This window comes from Tubulanus polymorphus, chromosome 5 (genome assembly GCF_964204645.1).
Source record: "Tubulanus polymorphus chromosome 5, tnTubPoly1.2, whole genome shotgun sequence".
NCBI lineage: Eukaryota > Metazoa > Nemertea > Palaeonemertea > Tubulaniformes > Tubulanidae > Tubulanus > Tubulanus polymorphus.
In genome coordinates this window covers 23,242,533-23,258,639 of record NC_134029.1, presented here as the reverse complement: position 1 = coordinate 23,258,639, position 16,107 = coordinate 23,242,533, and the positions used below count along the sequence as shown (strand labels likewise).

General features: G+C 40.5%; 2 protein-coding genes across 2 annotated transcripts; one reads left to right on the top strand and one right to left on the bottom strand.

Moving 5' to 3' along the window:
• Positions 1–2,035: 2,035 nt before the first annotated feature.
• On the bottom strand, positions 2,036–3,615 carry LOC141905744 (zinc transporter ZIP1-like). The gene has a single exon (XM_074794745.1). It carries the CDS (start codon positions 3,428–3,430, stop codon positions 2,405–2,407), a length of 1,026 nt encoding a protein of 341 aa, XP_074650846.1. The 5' UTR covers positions 3,431–3,615; the 3' UTR covers positions 2,036–2,404.
• A 1,021-nt stretch (positions 3,616–4,636) lies between these two features.
• On the top strand, positions 4,637–15,266 carry LOC141905076 (regulator of nonsense transcripts 1-like). The gene is made up of 19 exons (XM_074793813.1): positions 4,637–4,967; positions 5,585–5,727; positions 6,787–7,080; positions 7,344–7,482; positions 7,563–7,636; positions 7,717–7,889; positions 8,057–8,155; positions 8,360–8,468; positions 8,553–8,907; positions 8,998–9,086; positions 9,332–9,446; positions 9,529–9,672; positions 10,004–10,335; positions 11,040–11,339; positions 11,640–11,814; positions 12,183–12,276; positions 12,459–12,626; positions 12,939–13,090; positions 13,442–15,266. Exons 1-19 carry the CDS (start codon positions 4,773–4,775, stop codon positions 13,682–13,684), a joined length of 3,393 nt encoding a protein of 1,130 aa, XP_074649914.1. The 5' UTR covers positions 4,637–4,772; the 3' UTR covers positions 13,685–15,266.
• Positions 15,267–16,107: the final 841 nt, after the last annotated feature.

Here is a 16,107-nt window from a genome sequence, read left to right as displayed (position 1 = left end):
TCATATCAACAGCAGCATCCAGTGAAGCAAAAGTACAATGGTGATTTCATTCTAAAGGGATGTTGTGGGCCGTTTGGGGGTCAAATTGCCAGGCCTGGACCAGGCCTGAAAGACCTCCTAAGCTCCCCCTGGCGTTAGAAATGATAACAAAATTTGCATATGAATGAATAGTCAATTAGACACGAGCTAGATATGTTCTAAATATATTTTGATGGTTTTTACGGTCATAAAAAATCGGCAAGGGGGTCCTCCAGGCATGTGACCTTGACCCTAATTTTTGGTCTTTTGGACCCTTAAAATTTTGGCCAAAACTGATCAGAATCGAAAGACTAACACTAGAGACATTACGTGCATGCGTTATAAACATGATATAAGCCCTATTCTGCGTATTTTGGGGTTTTGAAGGTTTTGGAAAAAATGCCCGGGCCATTAGAGAACATATAGTGCGGTCGTGAAAGGGTTAAAAAGAAATCCTGTGGATTAGCTTTTAAATGATTTTTCAACTTCGAATGTTCTGGGAAGTGAGGTTCTTTCTGTGGCCATCCAGCGACGAGTATTTGTTCTGTTAGTTGTCGTTAAAACCTGAGTGGATACATTAGGAGTGGTTGAACTGAGTCGCCCTCAGTATATAGGAAAGTCTTGTTCTATACCAAAGGTCGAACATTATTATTAGGCCACGGACTATAAAACGATATATTCGTCTTATAGTACATGTTTAGGTGTACGATCCACGTCTAGGACTGGGTGAATCTAAATTTAGAGGTTTACAACCTATACGTGTAGTACGTACGTAATGACCACGGCGTTTAGGGAGGTTTATCCATCATTCTACCCGCTGCGATCATCAAAAAGAATTCATGAATTACGGGAACTGTGGACCCGGTTCCACGTCGTAAGTCATAGTTAACTCTGTGTTTAGTATCAGCTCAATTAACTTGAGATTTACCTTAAACCGATTTTATATATTTGAAAAATAATCTAAAGCGCTCTAATTTTCCATGGTGAATGCATGTCAACGCATTTTCGCCACCTAACGTTATGCAGCGCCATGAGAGTATGAACGCCGAGCCGGGTGGGGGGAGGTTATTTGATCAAATAAATACAATTTCTATTCGGTTAAACGCATAATCTTCTCTAAGACATGAATGACACCGGTGAATTTTTTTTTAAGGTGTTGCTTTCGGGTCGGAAAATTACGAAAAATTGGATATTAGTCAAAAGCGCCGTGATAAGCTTTTGTACTTTGCCCAGTGTTATCTATATCTTAATGATTAAAAAGCGGGTTTGACAAGTTTGTTACAACGTATCAAAAGATAGATAAGAGTCATATAAGGGGTTATTTATTATGATTTCGAAAGATTTTAATCGGTTTATTTTGTCTAGCACTGGTAAAGAAAAATAGTTTTTTTCCAACATAAAAAAGCAAATCACAAGTTATTTTTCAAGCCTTTGGCGCCAATATTTATGCAAATTAACAAATTTATTGCAGGGATGGATCCAAGGGAGATTGCAGGAGGTACGCACCCCCTAGAATATTCAAGTTGCCGTGAAATTTCACGGGAAAATTAAAGATATTAAACCGATACCTAAAAAAGTTAAAATTCGCTTGTCCTCGTATTTCCAAAGTTTTCCGATGATTTTTTTTCGGGTTTCCTTTCTAAATCATATGATGCGTGCCCTATTTTGGGGTTGCATCCTTCCCTGAATCGACCCTATCCTTCCCTACAACATGTGAGTCCTGACAATTTTTGAATGGGTTATATTTGTACTTGAGTATATAAAACCAGGGAAGTGTCACACTTCCCTGATAAAACCTTCTGCCATTTTTTCAGTACTGCAATTTTCTTGCACACATGGAATGTGCAATCTTCCGATGAATAAACAAATCCTTTTGAAATAAATTTGTGTCTGGAATATGCCGTGTATTGTAAACTTTAAGCGGTCATTACATGCTTTGAATGATTCCTAGAGGGCATCTGTCCAGACCAAAGACAAAACGTTTTGTATAGATTGAAATTTTCTTAAAAATATTATATTTATTATCTTTCTTAATGTCAGTTCTGCATATCTAAGATGCAACAAAAACCAAAAAACGTACGGATTCCCTGAATCAAACGAGATCACTTATAATAATTACAAACATGTACGTACGATATATATTAAACCTATTAACTCTCTACCAAACGACCCCCGAACAGAATCTTAACAGTAAACCATAAGTATTTTTGTATAGTTTCTGGCTTTCAACCGAAATAATGTCTTGCAACAAAATAGACTTATATCGTTAAACGACCTTTCGTCACTTAGGCAACAAGTAATATCAAATTTATGTACAATGATAAATTGTTTAGTTTACATATTTCATCGCCAAGTCCATTCTCGTAAAAGTTCCATCGCCGCAGTTTTATTTCCCTATTACTGATTTTGTAATGTACTGTTCGAGCGCTATGATGCCGAATCCGATGATCACCATTAAACAGTTTATTATGTTGCCCAATTTCGTTCCATCGAATTTCAACATTTCAAAAAATGTCACGTACAAAAAGCTGCCGGTTGCAAATCCGACAAGAATCGCTTCGGTCAGGTGTGATTCGGTGACCGTTTCGGAGAGCGCCGTCGATATGATCCCACCTAATGGTGACATCGTCGAAAATAGAATGACCATACCCACGATATGCTTGAGACTGAGTATGTGTTTCAGTTTGTGGAGCTTAGAACCAAGACTGAATGCGACGAGGATTTTGTGGAACAGAAGCGTGAAGAAGAGCTCCCAGACGCTGACATCTGTTTTCTGAAATCCGACAACCATTCCGTCAAAAACCGAGTGCAGCGACAACGCAACGACTATCGCGTACGAACGTAAAGCCAGCGTAAAATCTACTTCCTGTTTTTTCATTTCTGCTGACTTTTCGGCATCTTGATTGTGATCGTGTTCGTTAGGTACTTCGTGTTCGTCGGTTTTAGGCGAGAAGCTACCGTACGAATGCTCGTCGTGGCTGTGGTGTAGAAGGCCACATTCGGATTCGTCGTGTATGCCGTCGTGAGCTTCCAAGACTGCAACCACATGTCGTGACTTAGAGTCAGCGCCTACTACTGATCGGTCCAAGCAAAACAAAATGAAATGCTCCAGAACTAGAAACATCAGCAGTCCAATCGCTACAACTAGATACGCAAGCGGGAATTCAGTTTTGACCTTCGCCTCTACGAACTCCTCCACTACATCTGGTATTAAGTCCAATGTGATCGTGCCCAAGAAAACCCCACCAGCTACGAATGTTAGCAGTCCCAGCACGGCAGTCACGTACCTCTTGTGTTTATCAGTGCCATAACGGCGGACAAAGATATCAACTAAAATTGGTACTGTTCCGAAAGTCAGTGTCACAAACCACATTAACGCCAAAGCGGCAATTTTCGCTACTAGTACTTCCATACTGGCTAAAGATTGTTAAGTGACCTCTCCTCGCCCAGACGTCGCAATTCAAAATGCTTTCACATATCTTACAAAGTAGGCTAGATATGTTGAAACGAGTTCACATATCACGTTGACAGCGTTTCACATTACACTGACCCATACATAAACAAATATATATATAATATACACTGACTGCATGTTCTTAGAACGCGAACAAAAGCAAGATATCTAAAATCATACGCAGTACTTAATTTTGTGAAGACTAGCATTCCTACTAGACATGAACCATACAAATCTTAGACTTGTTTTGGTCTTGTGTATAACAGCTTGTGTATAACAGCTGATCGATCTAAAAATCTTTTAAAAAGTCAGCTGATCACACCTGTACATTTTTTCTGTGGCCGGAATACTGCTCCGGATACCAGTTTTCTTCTTTGAAGTTGAATAGATATTTAATGAGTATTTGTCTTTATTTCCAAATAATATATAGGCCTATACAAATCTTCTATTCAATACTGATAGGGCTACATTTTCATTGAACTACCATAGGGACGTCAAAAAGCGTCGTCCAAGAAACCATCGCTAAACGTCCCTAATTGTATGCGCAGTAGACCGGGTAACTTAACTGTCACGTTTTTGAACATTGACAACAGGTCAAGCGCAAGTTGAGTCGTGCAAATTATGGCCCGGGCCAATCTTGTCGCATAAAGAAATCGAATTACCAGGTCGTACAGTAATTCTCAGGTATGCCCACACACTAGTCTGTACCTGTCTGTCGCATCACGCACAATAAAAATAGGCGCAACATGCAGTTCCTTTCCTAAGAAATTCGATCTTTATTTTACGAAGTTTATTCTAGCTAGGCCTACGCATTTTTCTCAGACGAAAATAAATTTCTCATGGTGTAGATTTGAAAAATCACATCTGACTCACGACACGGCCGGGTCCACGCAAATGTCTTAATTAGGCCCGGTACACTTTTGGCGAGTTTTGTGGCCGTCTGAACAATTGTTGCTTTGATGAAAAAAATTGAAAAATTTCGGATAATTTTTATTTCATCTCATGACCAGAACATCGCAAAATTTTAAATAAACGTAAGTCATCGAAAATAGAAATTGTTGAATAAATTTGAATTTGAATTTGAATAGGTACCATTAATGCCTACGTCATCGATCTAAGCGTATTGACCCAGGGTTCATAGTGACGTCATCAGCACGAGGATACCATGGCGTGTCAAACTTAGCTCGAGTAGAGACATATTCCGAGCTATTGAACTCGTTTCTCGCGACGAACACTCGAACATTTGAGCGTTTTCTTTAAGGAAACGCGAACTAGATGCTGGACTAGATAATCTGAGAGAATGACTAGCGTTGATACGTACGCACCGACCGTCGAAACGCCTCTGACGTTTTACGATCCGGAAGATGCGACCGTCGACCTGTTGGGCGCCGATACTCAGGGCTCCGAATTCGATAGCTACGACTTTACCCTGCCCTCGCAGACCCAATCCCAAACTCAAGCGTCTCAGCTAGACATCGGTCAAAGTCAGAGCCAGGTAATATTATCCCCAGACCTAAATAAACCAGTGAAGGCCTAGGCCTCAAAAAGTGAAGGGGTCTGGACCTGTGCAAGGTTGGGAAATTGTTATTCACATTGAAACCAAAATATATAAACGATGAAAGGTGTCCTCGACCTCAGACTAGTTTTATAAGTGATACTATGATTTTCAGCAAAGTCTACATGAATTTCTTCACTGTTTGAAATTCAATACTTGGTGATTTTTCGTAACCGCATACAGAAATGAAAGTGGATATTTTGCCGATACGGTATTGTTTATAGGCCGCCCTCTATAGGCTACAGTGTGAGTGACATAGAGACGGCCGGGTTGGATCACCAAAACTACAACATGTGCGATTCATTGTAACTGCGGTTGCGTAGCTAGTCGGGTCTCTTTGAGATGCGATCATCATCGTTGGTGGTCGTAGAGAATCATGTAACGAGGCTGACCTATACCGGCCACCTCTGTGCGCATGCGTCATGTGAATTAGCCAATTGGAATCTGCATAGTAACGTTAATAAGGATAATACCACTTCGGCTAAATTTCCACTCTTCCATAAATTAACCGTTAAAAACCTTCAATGATCAGTGTCGGTTTTTTCAATGTTTAACAGGTGAATGGTCCGGAAGGTTTAACGGTAGTGAATGGTTTAGATGTTGATATAAACGCGGTAACTCACGGTGTCGGTGAACTGACGTTCGAAGAGGATGAAGAAGATACTTATTACACTAAAGATTTGCCTAAACACGCGTGCAGGTAGAGTTTATATTTAAGCCTGCTAGGGCTCGGCTAGCAGCCGGGCCCAGATTGCCCTTACCTATATTTTTTAACCCTTTCAGTGCGGTGTATAAATCAGTGATAGATTTTGCTAGTACACCGCACTGCGGTGTATTGATGTAATTAGTAATTAGTAATTATCTCTCTTGAAAAATGGCAGCACGTGTCAAACATAGTGAAATACTAGTAACTAACGATACACCGCGCTGCGGTGTAGACGCACTATAGTGGTATTCCCGTTATTAAACACACTAGGGTGGAATTTTTCAAAATTTTCAAATTTCCCTTACAACTCATGCAATTTATTTACACGCGATTTTTTTCAAGAAGCTTGAAAATATCTTTGTACGTTGGACCACCAAAATTGTCTCATTACACTGGCACTTAATCGTGCCCTTTCACCTTCCTCCGTTCCCGATTAGGAAGCAAGGAATCATAGTTTCTATGTATTTCAGTCAATAACGATTATTTAAGTTTGACTCGTTGCTTGCCGATGAAATGTATGGAACCTATATGTAATAAACGAGCTCCGACGTCATTGAGAAAATCTGTTACTATTGATAAAAAATCTATACTAAAAAAATATGCTCAGTTCAGTTAAAGGTGTATGAGCAATTCTATCTGGGTAAAGCATCAAAATGCCAGCTGGTAGGCCTATAGGCCTGAAGCTGATACTGGTACATTGTGCTAATGTATTGCTACTAACTAATTGTCACTGATATAGGACTAGCTGGAATGTAAAAATATCAATGATCTGGTAAAGTGAAGATGTCTCGTTGCAATTTGATCCATAGTATTGGTCTAAAACTGGGTACAATCAATACTTCTGCACTTATCTGTAACTTCATATATAAATCCATCATTCACATTTTACTGTGCACAATCTGTCCCATTGTTCACCTGAGATCCTATAAAAACCTGAAAATGAGGTTACAGTCATCTTCGACTCTGAAAGATGAACATCAACGCTAAACATCAAATAACAGGTCACAAATCTTAACGTGAAAATTATTGAAATTAATTATTTTATAATTTCAGTTACTGCGGTATTCACGATCCAGCGTCTGTCGTTTATTGTAATACGACGAAGAAATGGTTCTGTAACGGACGCGGGAACACCTCGGGTAGTCACATCGTTAATCACTTAGTGCGCGCGAAAGCAAAGGAGGTGACGCTGCACAAAGACGGTCCACTCGGTGAAACGGTGCTCGAATGTTACTCGTGCGGTTGTAGAAATATATTCCTGCTCGGGTTCATTCCGGCGAAGGCTGATTCTGTAGTCGTGTTACTGTGCAGGCAACCCTGCGCAACTCGGTCTAACGATATGAACTGGTACGTGTTTGAAAATCTCAGAAAAAATCAGGGAAAACTTGGGGAATTAGGATTATGTTATTGACCTTGCGTTTCTGTATCAGTGCGTTGATTAAATGAGAAATGAATGAATTGTAATAGACTTTCGATCTAAGATCACTTTATTCACGACTGTGCAACTGGGCCCTGGGGATTTGTAAATGGGCAGAAAGTAGCCACTGTGCATTCTGATCAAATTATTTCGTGTTTCCCTATTGAAGATATATGAATTGTTCTCTATGTAGGGAGGCTAGTTCGTGGCAGCCTTTGATACAAGATCGGCAACTGCTGTCGTGGCTGGTTAAAGTTCCGTCCGAACCGGAACAACTAAGAGCGAGGCAGATCAGCGCGATGCAGATTAATAAGCTAGAAGAACTGTGGAAGGTTTGTGAAGATTAATCGGATTGTACAGGATTCAAATAATCCCGTGAGATGTCCTCTAAAGTCCGTGGTTTGTTTTTCAGGATAACCCAGAAGCGACATTGGAAGATTTAGAAAAACCTGGAGTTGACGAAGAACCTCAACAAGTTCTCTTGAGGTATTGTACTCAAAGGTTTTAGAAACAATAGGCAAAATATTGTTAAGGTAAAATGTGACAGGTTATGTTTTATGTTGAAGGTATGAGGACGCGTATCAGTATCAGAATATTTTCGGGCCGCTCGTCAAACTAGAATCGGACTACGATAAAAAACTGAAAGAATCGCAAACGCAAGACAACATCATCGTACGATGGGTGACCGGTTTGAACAAGAAAATCAACGCTTTCTTCCAGTTCTCAAAGGCTAACGAAGGTAGTGAAAATTCAGAATCTTTCTTCTCAATCCAGTTCTTAATTACAATTTGCCGACGCTTGGTTTTAAAACATCGAACATTAACAGAATCTAACTCCTAGAACTGTGGAACTGACTCTAAATGCGTGCCTCGTGTATATATTTGTGATGAAAATTTTTTCTTCCAGAAATGAAGCTGATGCACGGCGATGAATTGAGACTGCGGTATTTAGGTGATGCTCATAAACCTTGGTCAGGAGTGGGCCACGTGATTAAAGTCGCGGACAGTATCTTTTTCAATCTAAAATGAGATGCTAGTCTCTGACATCTGGACACAGAGTTCTATAGGGAGATAGGTTTGAATAATTTCGTTTTCAAATAGGTCAAATTTTTTATCTGAAACTCTGGAACGTTTCCCAGTGGAGTCAATTGTTGAGTCCTCAGTCGTGTCAGTATAATGCTATGTTGTTAGATCTTTGACCGAATTGAAGATTTTGGAGATGAAGTTGCGATAGAGTTGCAGAATAACGTCGACGTTCCGGTCGAATGTACGCGGAATTTCGTCGTAGATTTTGTGTGGAAGGCGACGTCATTTGAAAGGTAAGAGTTTCATCGCGACATCCGCGGAGCTTGTTGCAGCATTCAGGGTTCGATGTTTTGATTATTGTGTCGTGATGTTTATAGAATGCAGTCGGCTATGAAAACGTTCGCCGTTGATGAATCGTCGGTGTCGACCTACATCTACCACAAACTTCTGGGACACGAAGTCGAAGACGTCGTACTGCGTTCCAATCTACCGAAACGTTTCAACGCTCCCGGACTTCCAGAATTGAACCCGTCTCAGCGTTACGCCGTGAAAACCGTTCTGCAGAGACCTCTCAGTCTAATTCAGGGACCTCCGGGTACGGGTAAAACGGTGACATCGGCCGCGATCGTCTACCATCTCGCCAAACAGATAATGGGACAGGTTCTCGTGTGCGCGCCGTCGAATATAGCCGTCGATCAGCTCACTGAGAAAATACACAAAACAGGACTGAAGGTAGATTAGAATCTGCTTACTCAAAATTTGCTGAAATCATTACAATTTAGAGAATAAATTATTGTATTTTCGTATGTCTTTATTTTGTAGGTTGTTCGACTTTGCGCTAAAAGTCGTGAAGCTATTGATTCTCCGGTGTCGTTTTTAGCGTTGCACAATCAGATCATGAACATGGACGGGTAAGTGTGTGTCTGAACACAGACAACTCTTCAATTCAGAACTGTTGTGCAGGATTCAGACCTATTCATTGAATCTTAGTTTCCTGAGAAAGCAAAATTTTTCATTTAATTTCTATTGGTTGCTTTGTGCTGTCGATAAGGATAACAATTAATGATTAACCGTTTTTAAGCTTTAATTTATTTATGAAACTGGAGTCTGATCTTTGATCGATGTATGTTTGTTGTATTTCATGTTTTGATTGTAGATACGCGGAGTTGAAGAAACTGCAACAACTGAAAGATGAAACCGGCGAATTATCATCGACCGACGAACGTAGATTCCGCGCTTTAAAGAAACAATGCGAGCGAGAGTTACTTCAGGTAAAAGTCGATAGAAACCCCCGTCAGATCGAGAGATCAATCGATGTTTTATATCTAATCATTATCGCGATGTATTTTACAGCATGCCGATGTGATCTGTTGTACTTGTGTCGGTGCTGGTGACCCGCGTTTATCTAAAATGCAGTTCAGATCGGCGCTGATCGATGAAAGCACTCAGTCTACCGAACCGGAATGTATGATACCGGTTGTACTCGGCTGTAAACAGGTAAGTCTTCACACTGGCCTCTGAAAATGTCCCCCTCATCGAGATAGACTATACTACTGAATCTTCAATTGAGTTCTTTTAAAATTACGAATTACTGAAATGATTTAGGCCTTTTAAAAAGTAAGAAATGTTTCTTCTTATATGTTTTACCTTGTATTTTAAAGATAGTAGAAACTGCTCAAAATATTTCTACCACTAAATGAATTATCTTTAGTCACTCTCATGATATTCTAAGATTCTTATTTATCTACATCTCAGGTGGATTCCGTTATATTGTCATTCGTAGTTTATTTGATCTTACAGTTATTTTCATTTTACTGATTTACTGTAGTTGGTGTTGGTCGGAGATCATTGTCAGTTAGGTCCGGTAGTGATGTGTAAGAAGGCGGCTCGAGCCGGTTTATCTCAGTCGTTATTCGAACGACTCGTCGTGTTGGGAACGCGACCGATCCGTCTGCAGGTTCAGTATCGTATGCACCCGGCTCTCAGTTCGTTCCCGTCGAATATATTCTACGAGGGTTCGCTACAGAACGGAGTAACCGCCGACGAACGTACGCGCAACAATCTCGATTTCCCGTGGCCGCAATCCGATAAACCGATGTTCTTTTATACGACGACCGGACAAGAAGAAATAGCAAGTTCCGGAACTTCTTATCTCAACAGGTCAGTGTCATAATTAATTACGGGCCGGTTTTATTGACCTTATTCCAAATGTGGTCTTGAATTTTAAGACGAGTCCCAAGTTTGATTGGCTGTAGAACTAAGTTGGTCTAAGACTGGTAATAAATCTCATGAATGTGCAACTGGCCCCTTATTTCACATCCTCCCCCGGCAGGGATTCGAACCTGATGGCATCGAGATTGCCACGGCACGAAACCCTGCCATAATCGACCGTGTGCGCAGATACATGCGCAGTTCAGATGATGAGATTTTTAGCCAATCAGAAATCCCGTTTTATTTTAGCCCGGGTTTTCCCATTTATAGTTCTTCCTTGAAATTTGCCTCAACGATTATACAACGAGCAATCTGATTGGTGCCGCCAGTTTTCGTTCGGAAAGCTGCGCATGTACCTGCGCACCCGGTCTACTGATGCAGGGGTTCGTGCCGTGGCTGAGTGTAGCGATGCCATCAGGTTCGAGTCCCTGCAGAGGGAGGATGCTTATTTCATAGATCAGAATTATGAATGTGAAAATGGCCCCTGATTTCATAAATCCTTCATAGAGTTTGACTTTACAGTTAAAAGTAATTCATTTCCAAATATTTGATCCTGGAGTCTGATACATAAATGATTATGGTAGGGGTTGGGTTTAAATAGTTACCGAAATAACTAACTGAAAATAACAAATGCACTGGTTTCAATTTTCTAGGACTGAGGCTGCAAATGTTGAAAAGATCGCTACGAAGTTGATTCAAGGCGGAATTTCTCCGCTGTCAATCGGAGTTATAACCCCGTACGAAGGTCAACGGTCGTATATCGTACAGTACATGCAGTACAGCGGAAAGATGAACTCGAAACTCTACCAGGAAATCGAGGTGGCCAGCGTCGACGCGTTCCAAGGTCGCGAGAAAGATTTCATCGTGTTGTCGTGCGTACGCGCCAACGAGCACCAGGGTATCGGGTTCCTGAACGATCCACGACGTTTGAACGTAGCTCTCACAAGAGCGCGGTAAGTAGGAGAGAGAGAGAGAGAATCGACTGAAATAATAATGATTGAAGAATGTTGTCATTTCAAGCAGACATAAGTTTTAGTCTTTTTACAAACTCAACTACTCACAAAAATATCATAATACTCTCAAAATCAGAATAATTTCTGCTTCATTTTCATGAAAAATTAAAAAATTTGTGGTTCAATATTGCTGTTTGTAACGTCACGTTGTCAATGAGGAAATCAATTTAAACTTAACGATTTTCAATTTAAACTTACTTATGAAACTGGAGCCTGATCTTGTTGATCATATCGTTGTAGGTTTGGTATAATTATCGTCGGGAATCCGAAGGTTCTTTCGAAGCAACCGTTATGGAATCATCTGTTAAACCACTACAAGGAGAACCACGTGCTGGTCGAGGGACCGTTGAATAATCTTAAAGAAAGCATGATTCAATTCAGCAAACCGAGAAAACTCGTTAACACAGCAAACCCGGTAAGTTTAAATAGTGAAAACTAGAACCAATGTAGTACTAGATGGCGCCACATTCACTTAGTAAAAATTGGTTCATTTTAAATGAAATACGTAGAAGTGGAATTTTCTACTTCCAAATTCTAATGTGATTAAAAGCGAGTCATTGAATGAATGTGATATTCTCACTTGGTGCACGGTATTGATTTCGTCGTAAATTTATCCATATTCAACCAAAGTCAAATGGAGTTTGCTCAAAATGTAGAAGAAATTTAAGCGCAGTAACTAAGTGTGATACTTGGTACATCCTCGCGGTATCCTCACTTGCCACGCGTCCTCATTCAATGCTGAAGTGCCAGTAGATAAAGATCTGTTGTAATGATTGGTTTTAGGGCGGAAGATTTATGTGCACTACAATGTTCGATGCGAGGGAGGTTTTAGTTCCTGGAAGTGTTTACGATCGCGGACATATGAATGGAGGAGGAGGTTAGTAATGTTTTAGTCATCAGCAGACGCCAGTTTCACAGTTCTGATTCAAAATGGAGTAAACTCAATTTGAAAATGATGTAACTTAATCCATGGTAGAGTTAACTCTCGACTTACAGCTGTTCAACCGAATCTGAAAGTTCCACTTTTGATAATGCACGTTGAATTTATTTTCAATCTAGGTCCGAACTATCGACACGACGGCTTCGTACGACATCACGATCAGATGGGTTTTATCGGACCTAATCGTACGTATAACGGAATGGGTTTGAATTTCCCGGTGCCGGTGAATATGTTCATGCCGACCGGACCTCCGCCACCGTTTCACAATCAACACGTCGTTTCACCGTGTAAGTAGTGTAGATTCTCAGTCAATCTTGTTCTGAATTTTAACCCGCATTTATTTTGTCAATTATCTCGAAAAAGGTCTTAAGCCCATCTAACCTTGGGCCGGTTGTATAATCACGGCTTGGACTGAACACCGGTCTAAGACCAACTTAGTTCTATAGCCAACCTGACAACTTAAGACCATTCTTAAGATTTAAGACCAGTTACATCAAATGCGTATCTGATATATGGAAGTTTGAGTTCTTCGATTATTCCGGAAGATCTGCCCTGAATATCCACACATTACTCTGATCGATGAAATTCTATTATTTCAGTTGGACACGGCGGTAAAGGGTCTACTCGTGGGCGCGGCGCCGGCGGTAACAGTTCGCATTACCGTAAACCACCTCGATACGGTAATACGCAACAGTCGATGAATAACAGTCAAATGAGTCAGAATACACCAGTTGATAGCCAGGCGAGCCAGGTAATAGATCGATCAAAACCTGTCCGATTTACGAATATAGATTCAGGACCCAATTCCACTACTATTCCACGTGTTTATTTACTTCACTGGTGGTAAACAACCTGGTTCTATAGTTCTGTGTTGATATTTGTCTCGGTAGTTTAAAACATTGGAAATAAAAACTAATTTTAATATCACGTGTTATACAAAAAAGTAAGAGCCAACTGTTGAAGCTTGATCTAGTCCCACAGTTGTCCAGTCCCTCAAACTGTGACGTTGAGGCGATAAAAGCCGTTATATTCAAACTCGTAGATCAGTCCTGTATGTTATATACTGACATTGTTTAAACTCTTGTATTTTGAATATTTCCAGGATGCGACTCAATCGTACTCGCAAGGCCCACTAACGCAAGCCGGTCTCTCGATGAGTCAACCGTTCCCGATGAGTCAGCCGGGTCTGTCGCAGCCCGAGTTCTCGCAGGATAGCTACATGGGCGACGAGTTCAAGTCGCAAGTCGATCCGCTGTTGTCGCAGGATTCGACGTACCAGGGCGACCGCGCGTACATGCACTCGCAGGCTTTGTCGCAGGGCGGCGGACAGTTCTCGCAGTTCTAAAACGTTCGATCGGCTGAGACTGTGACGTACACCACGCGACGTGTGGCCGCTGTTTAAATTCAAGCTCGAAGCTGAAGAAGAGAAGTTGTGATGATCACGCGATCGTGAGTGACCACCTCATCCTAACGACTGACCGACCGACTGACCGACCGACGGTGTCAAAAATACCTCCCTACGATTCTTACCCGCGCATACAAACGACGACCAGACAATCGAAGCCCGAATACGCGATGAAAGAGCTGAATGCACCAACCGCATTTCACGCTGCCGACCGACCGGGTGGGAGCCTGCGTCTATTGAGTCGTTATACCGATGTATCGAAATGATGATAATATCGTTACTATTATCATCATCATCATCATTGAAATCGAAATAAGGGAGGGATATTGACTGACACGCGCACAAGAGACCGGGAATGAGCGCTCGATGATTCGAGCGCGGGTTATGGTTGTTAGGTTCATTAATCAATGATCGGTCCTCCGATGAAAAAATAACAAAAATAAAGACTCGACGTCAAACGAAAGTAGTCTCCGCTGCTACTGCTGCATTAAATACTGGTGTAACATGTGTCTGTGTACAACTACAACCAACAACATATTCTGGAAGCGAGTACCTCGCGACAAAGCGACGCCAGCCGCTCAATAATCGTTGGGCAAGAATTTCCGAAATATTCTGAAAGTTCCGTGGCTAAACGATGTTCGAGTGGGCCTAGTCGCGAGTCGTCGTGCTGGTATTCTGTGGGTTAATCTTACGATACGTTAATTCAAGAATTGAATTATTATAATTCACCTGGTAGGAGACGTTTTTAACGATGAAGCGTTCCCAGTGTTCTATCTCTTTGATAGCGGACTGTTCGTATATATATATAAATCGTGTTTATTTAGTTATAGGAACGCTGTAATGTCTTGTTTTATTAATCAACCATTTTAAGATATCACCGTTATTGCATGTCATAGATTCTCGAGCCAGACCTATTTTCGAAAACTAAGTCTGTGGTTTTTTTTTTTTCGTTATTCGAAAATATCCGCTTGGCTTCTTGATTTAATGATAGAACAATTGCTCATCTTTTCGAAACAGCTATGATGAGTTGAAAGTTGACTAGAATTTTACACTCAAAAAGCACTTGACATGTGTTCAGTTTTTCTGATTATAGGACGAACAACCATTAATTTTATCCTTAGTTTCATTCTACTTGCGCTAATTTATCGGACAAGAATTATTTATCCTACGAACTTGGAAATTACCATTATTCAATATATATATACTGCATATACATATACGTGTACGTACATGTACGAAATCATTATTGCTTACTGTAACATCTGTGAAAATGCCGCTTATTCATCATAATAGATAATTTTGCGCTCATATCTTGAGTTAGTAAACAATTGATTTTGTGGATATTTTAAGCTTTGCTATGCATGACAGCTAATGAGACATCGACATTCTAATGTTTTACCTATTTGAGACCGAGCTGTTTTATTTATCTTGAACGGTGTTAGTTTCCGGTTATTTGTGTAAACTATGGCTGTGGGTAAAGAAACTATCAGTAAAAAAAAAAAACGTACAACCTTCTTTAAAACGAATCTAAGCATCAATTAATTTCATTATTCTTCCATTGTTATTGTTGTTTCAGTCGCTTAGATCCTTCGTCGCTTATCAAAATTTTATACATTTTTACCCCGAAGTTTCGAGAATTATTAGCTCCTCACCAATGTTGAGATTGTACCGAGTATAGTGATAATGCGAATTGAATGAAGTTTTAGAAACACTGTGAAGATCATTGATCAGGAATTTCCCTTTCAGTTACGTACTACATTGTTTACGTTTGAAAATTCTATCCAGTATGTGATAATATTCTGCTTATGGAAGGGTTGAAATGTGTGCCCCGTGAAAATCATTCTTTGGGTTGGAACAATAAAGTCTTGTGCACTTAATTTTCGAGTTGTTCATGAATTTATTATTTGTAGATCTTTGCATCTTGAGATTACTGGAACATAAGAGGCCAGGATCCACCAGTAAGATGTCATTACCCTATTCCCTCTGGTTAGAACTGAAGGGTAGTTGAAGGTCAACTTGTGACTTACCACTAGCAATAACTTAGGTAGCTAACTAGAGATAGTGGTAGCCTATATTGTCATTGTTACTGGATCCAATCCCTGTGATAGCGACTGACTGATGGTAAGTAGGACAAGTGTACTGGGCTTGAGCTGCAACTGGCATAGCTGGGACAGTTGCAGAGTGTTCATGATATCCATGCATGGCCGAGCTAAACATCCAAAGGACCCAGCATTTTTACCGACTGACACATCTGGATGAAGTGAAGGGATACCAATAGTTATCCATATATTCTTTAACAAACAGAAAAAGAAACATAAGAAGTAAAAGAGCTGATGAATTAATTAGAAAATAATGTGCTGATT

What these genes read in the sequence shown, in the direction of transcription:
- LOC141905744 (XM_074794745.1), bottom strand. Translation starts at nt 3,430, where the DNA reads ATGGAAGTACTAGTAGCGAAAATTGCCGCTTTGGCGTTAATGTGGTTT.
- LOC141905076 (XM_074793813.1), top strand. Translation starts at nt 4,773, where the DNA reads ATGACTAGCGTTGATACGTACGCACCGACCGTCGAAACGCCTCTGACG. An exon ending in AAGGCGACGTCATTTGAAAG is followed by an intron (nt 8,469 to 8,552) that starts GTAAGAGTTTCA and finishes TGATGTTTATAG; the next exon opens with AATGCAGTCGGCTATGAAAA. An exon ending in TTGTACTCGGCTGTAAACAG is followed by an intron (nt 9,673 to 10,003) that starts GTAAGTCTTCAC and finishes GATTTACTGTAG; the next exon opens with TTGGTGTTGGTCGGAGATCA.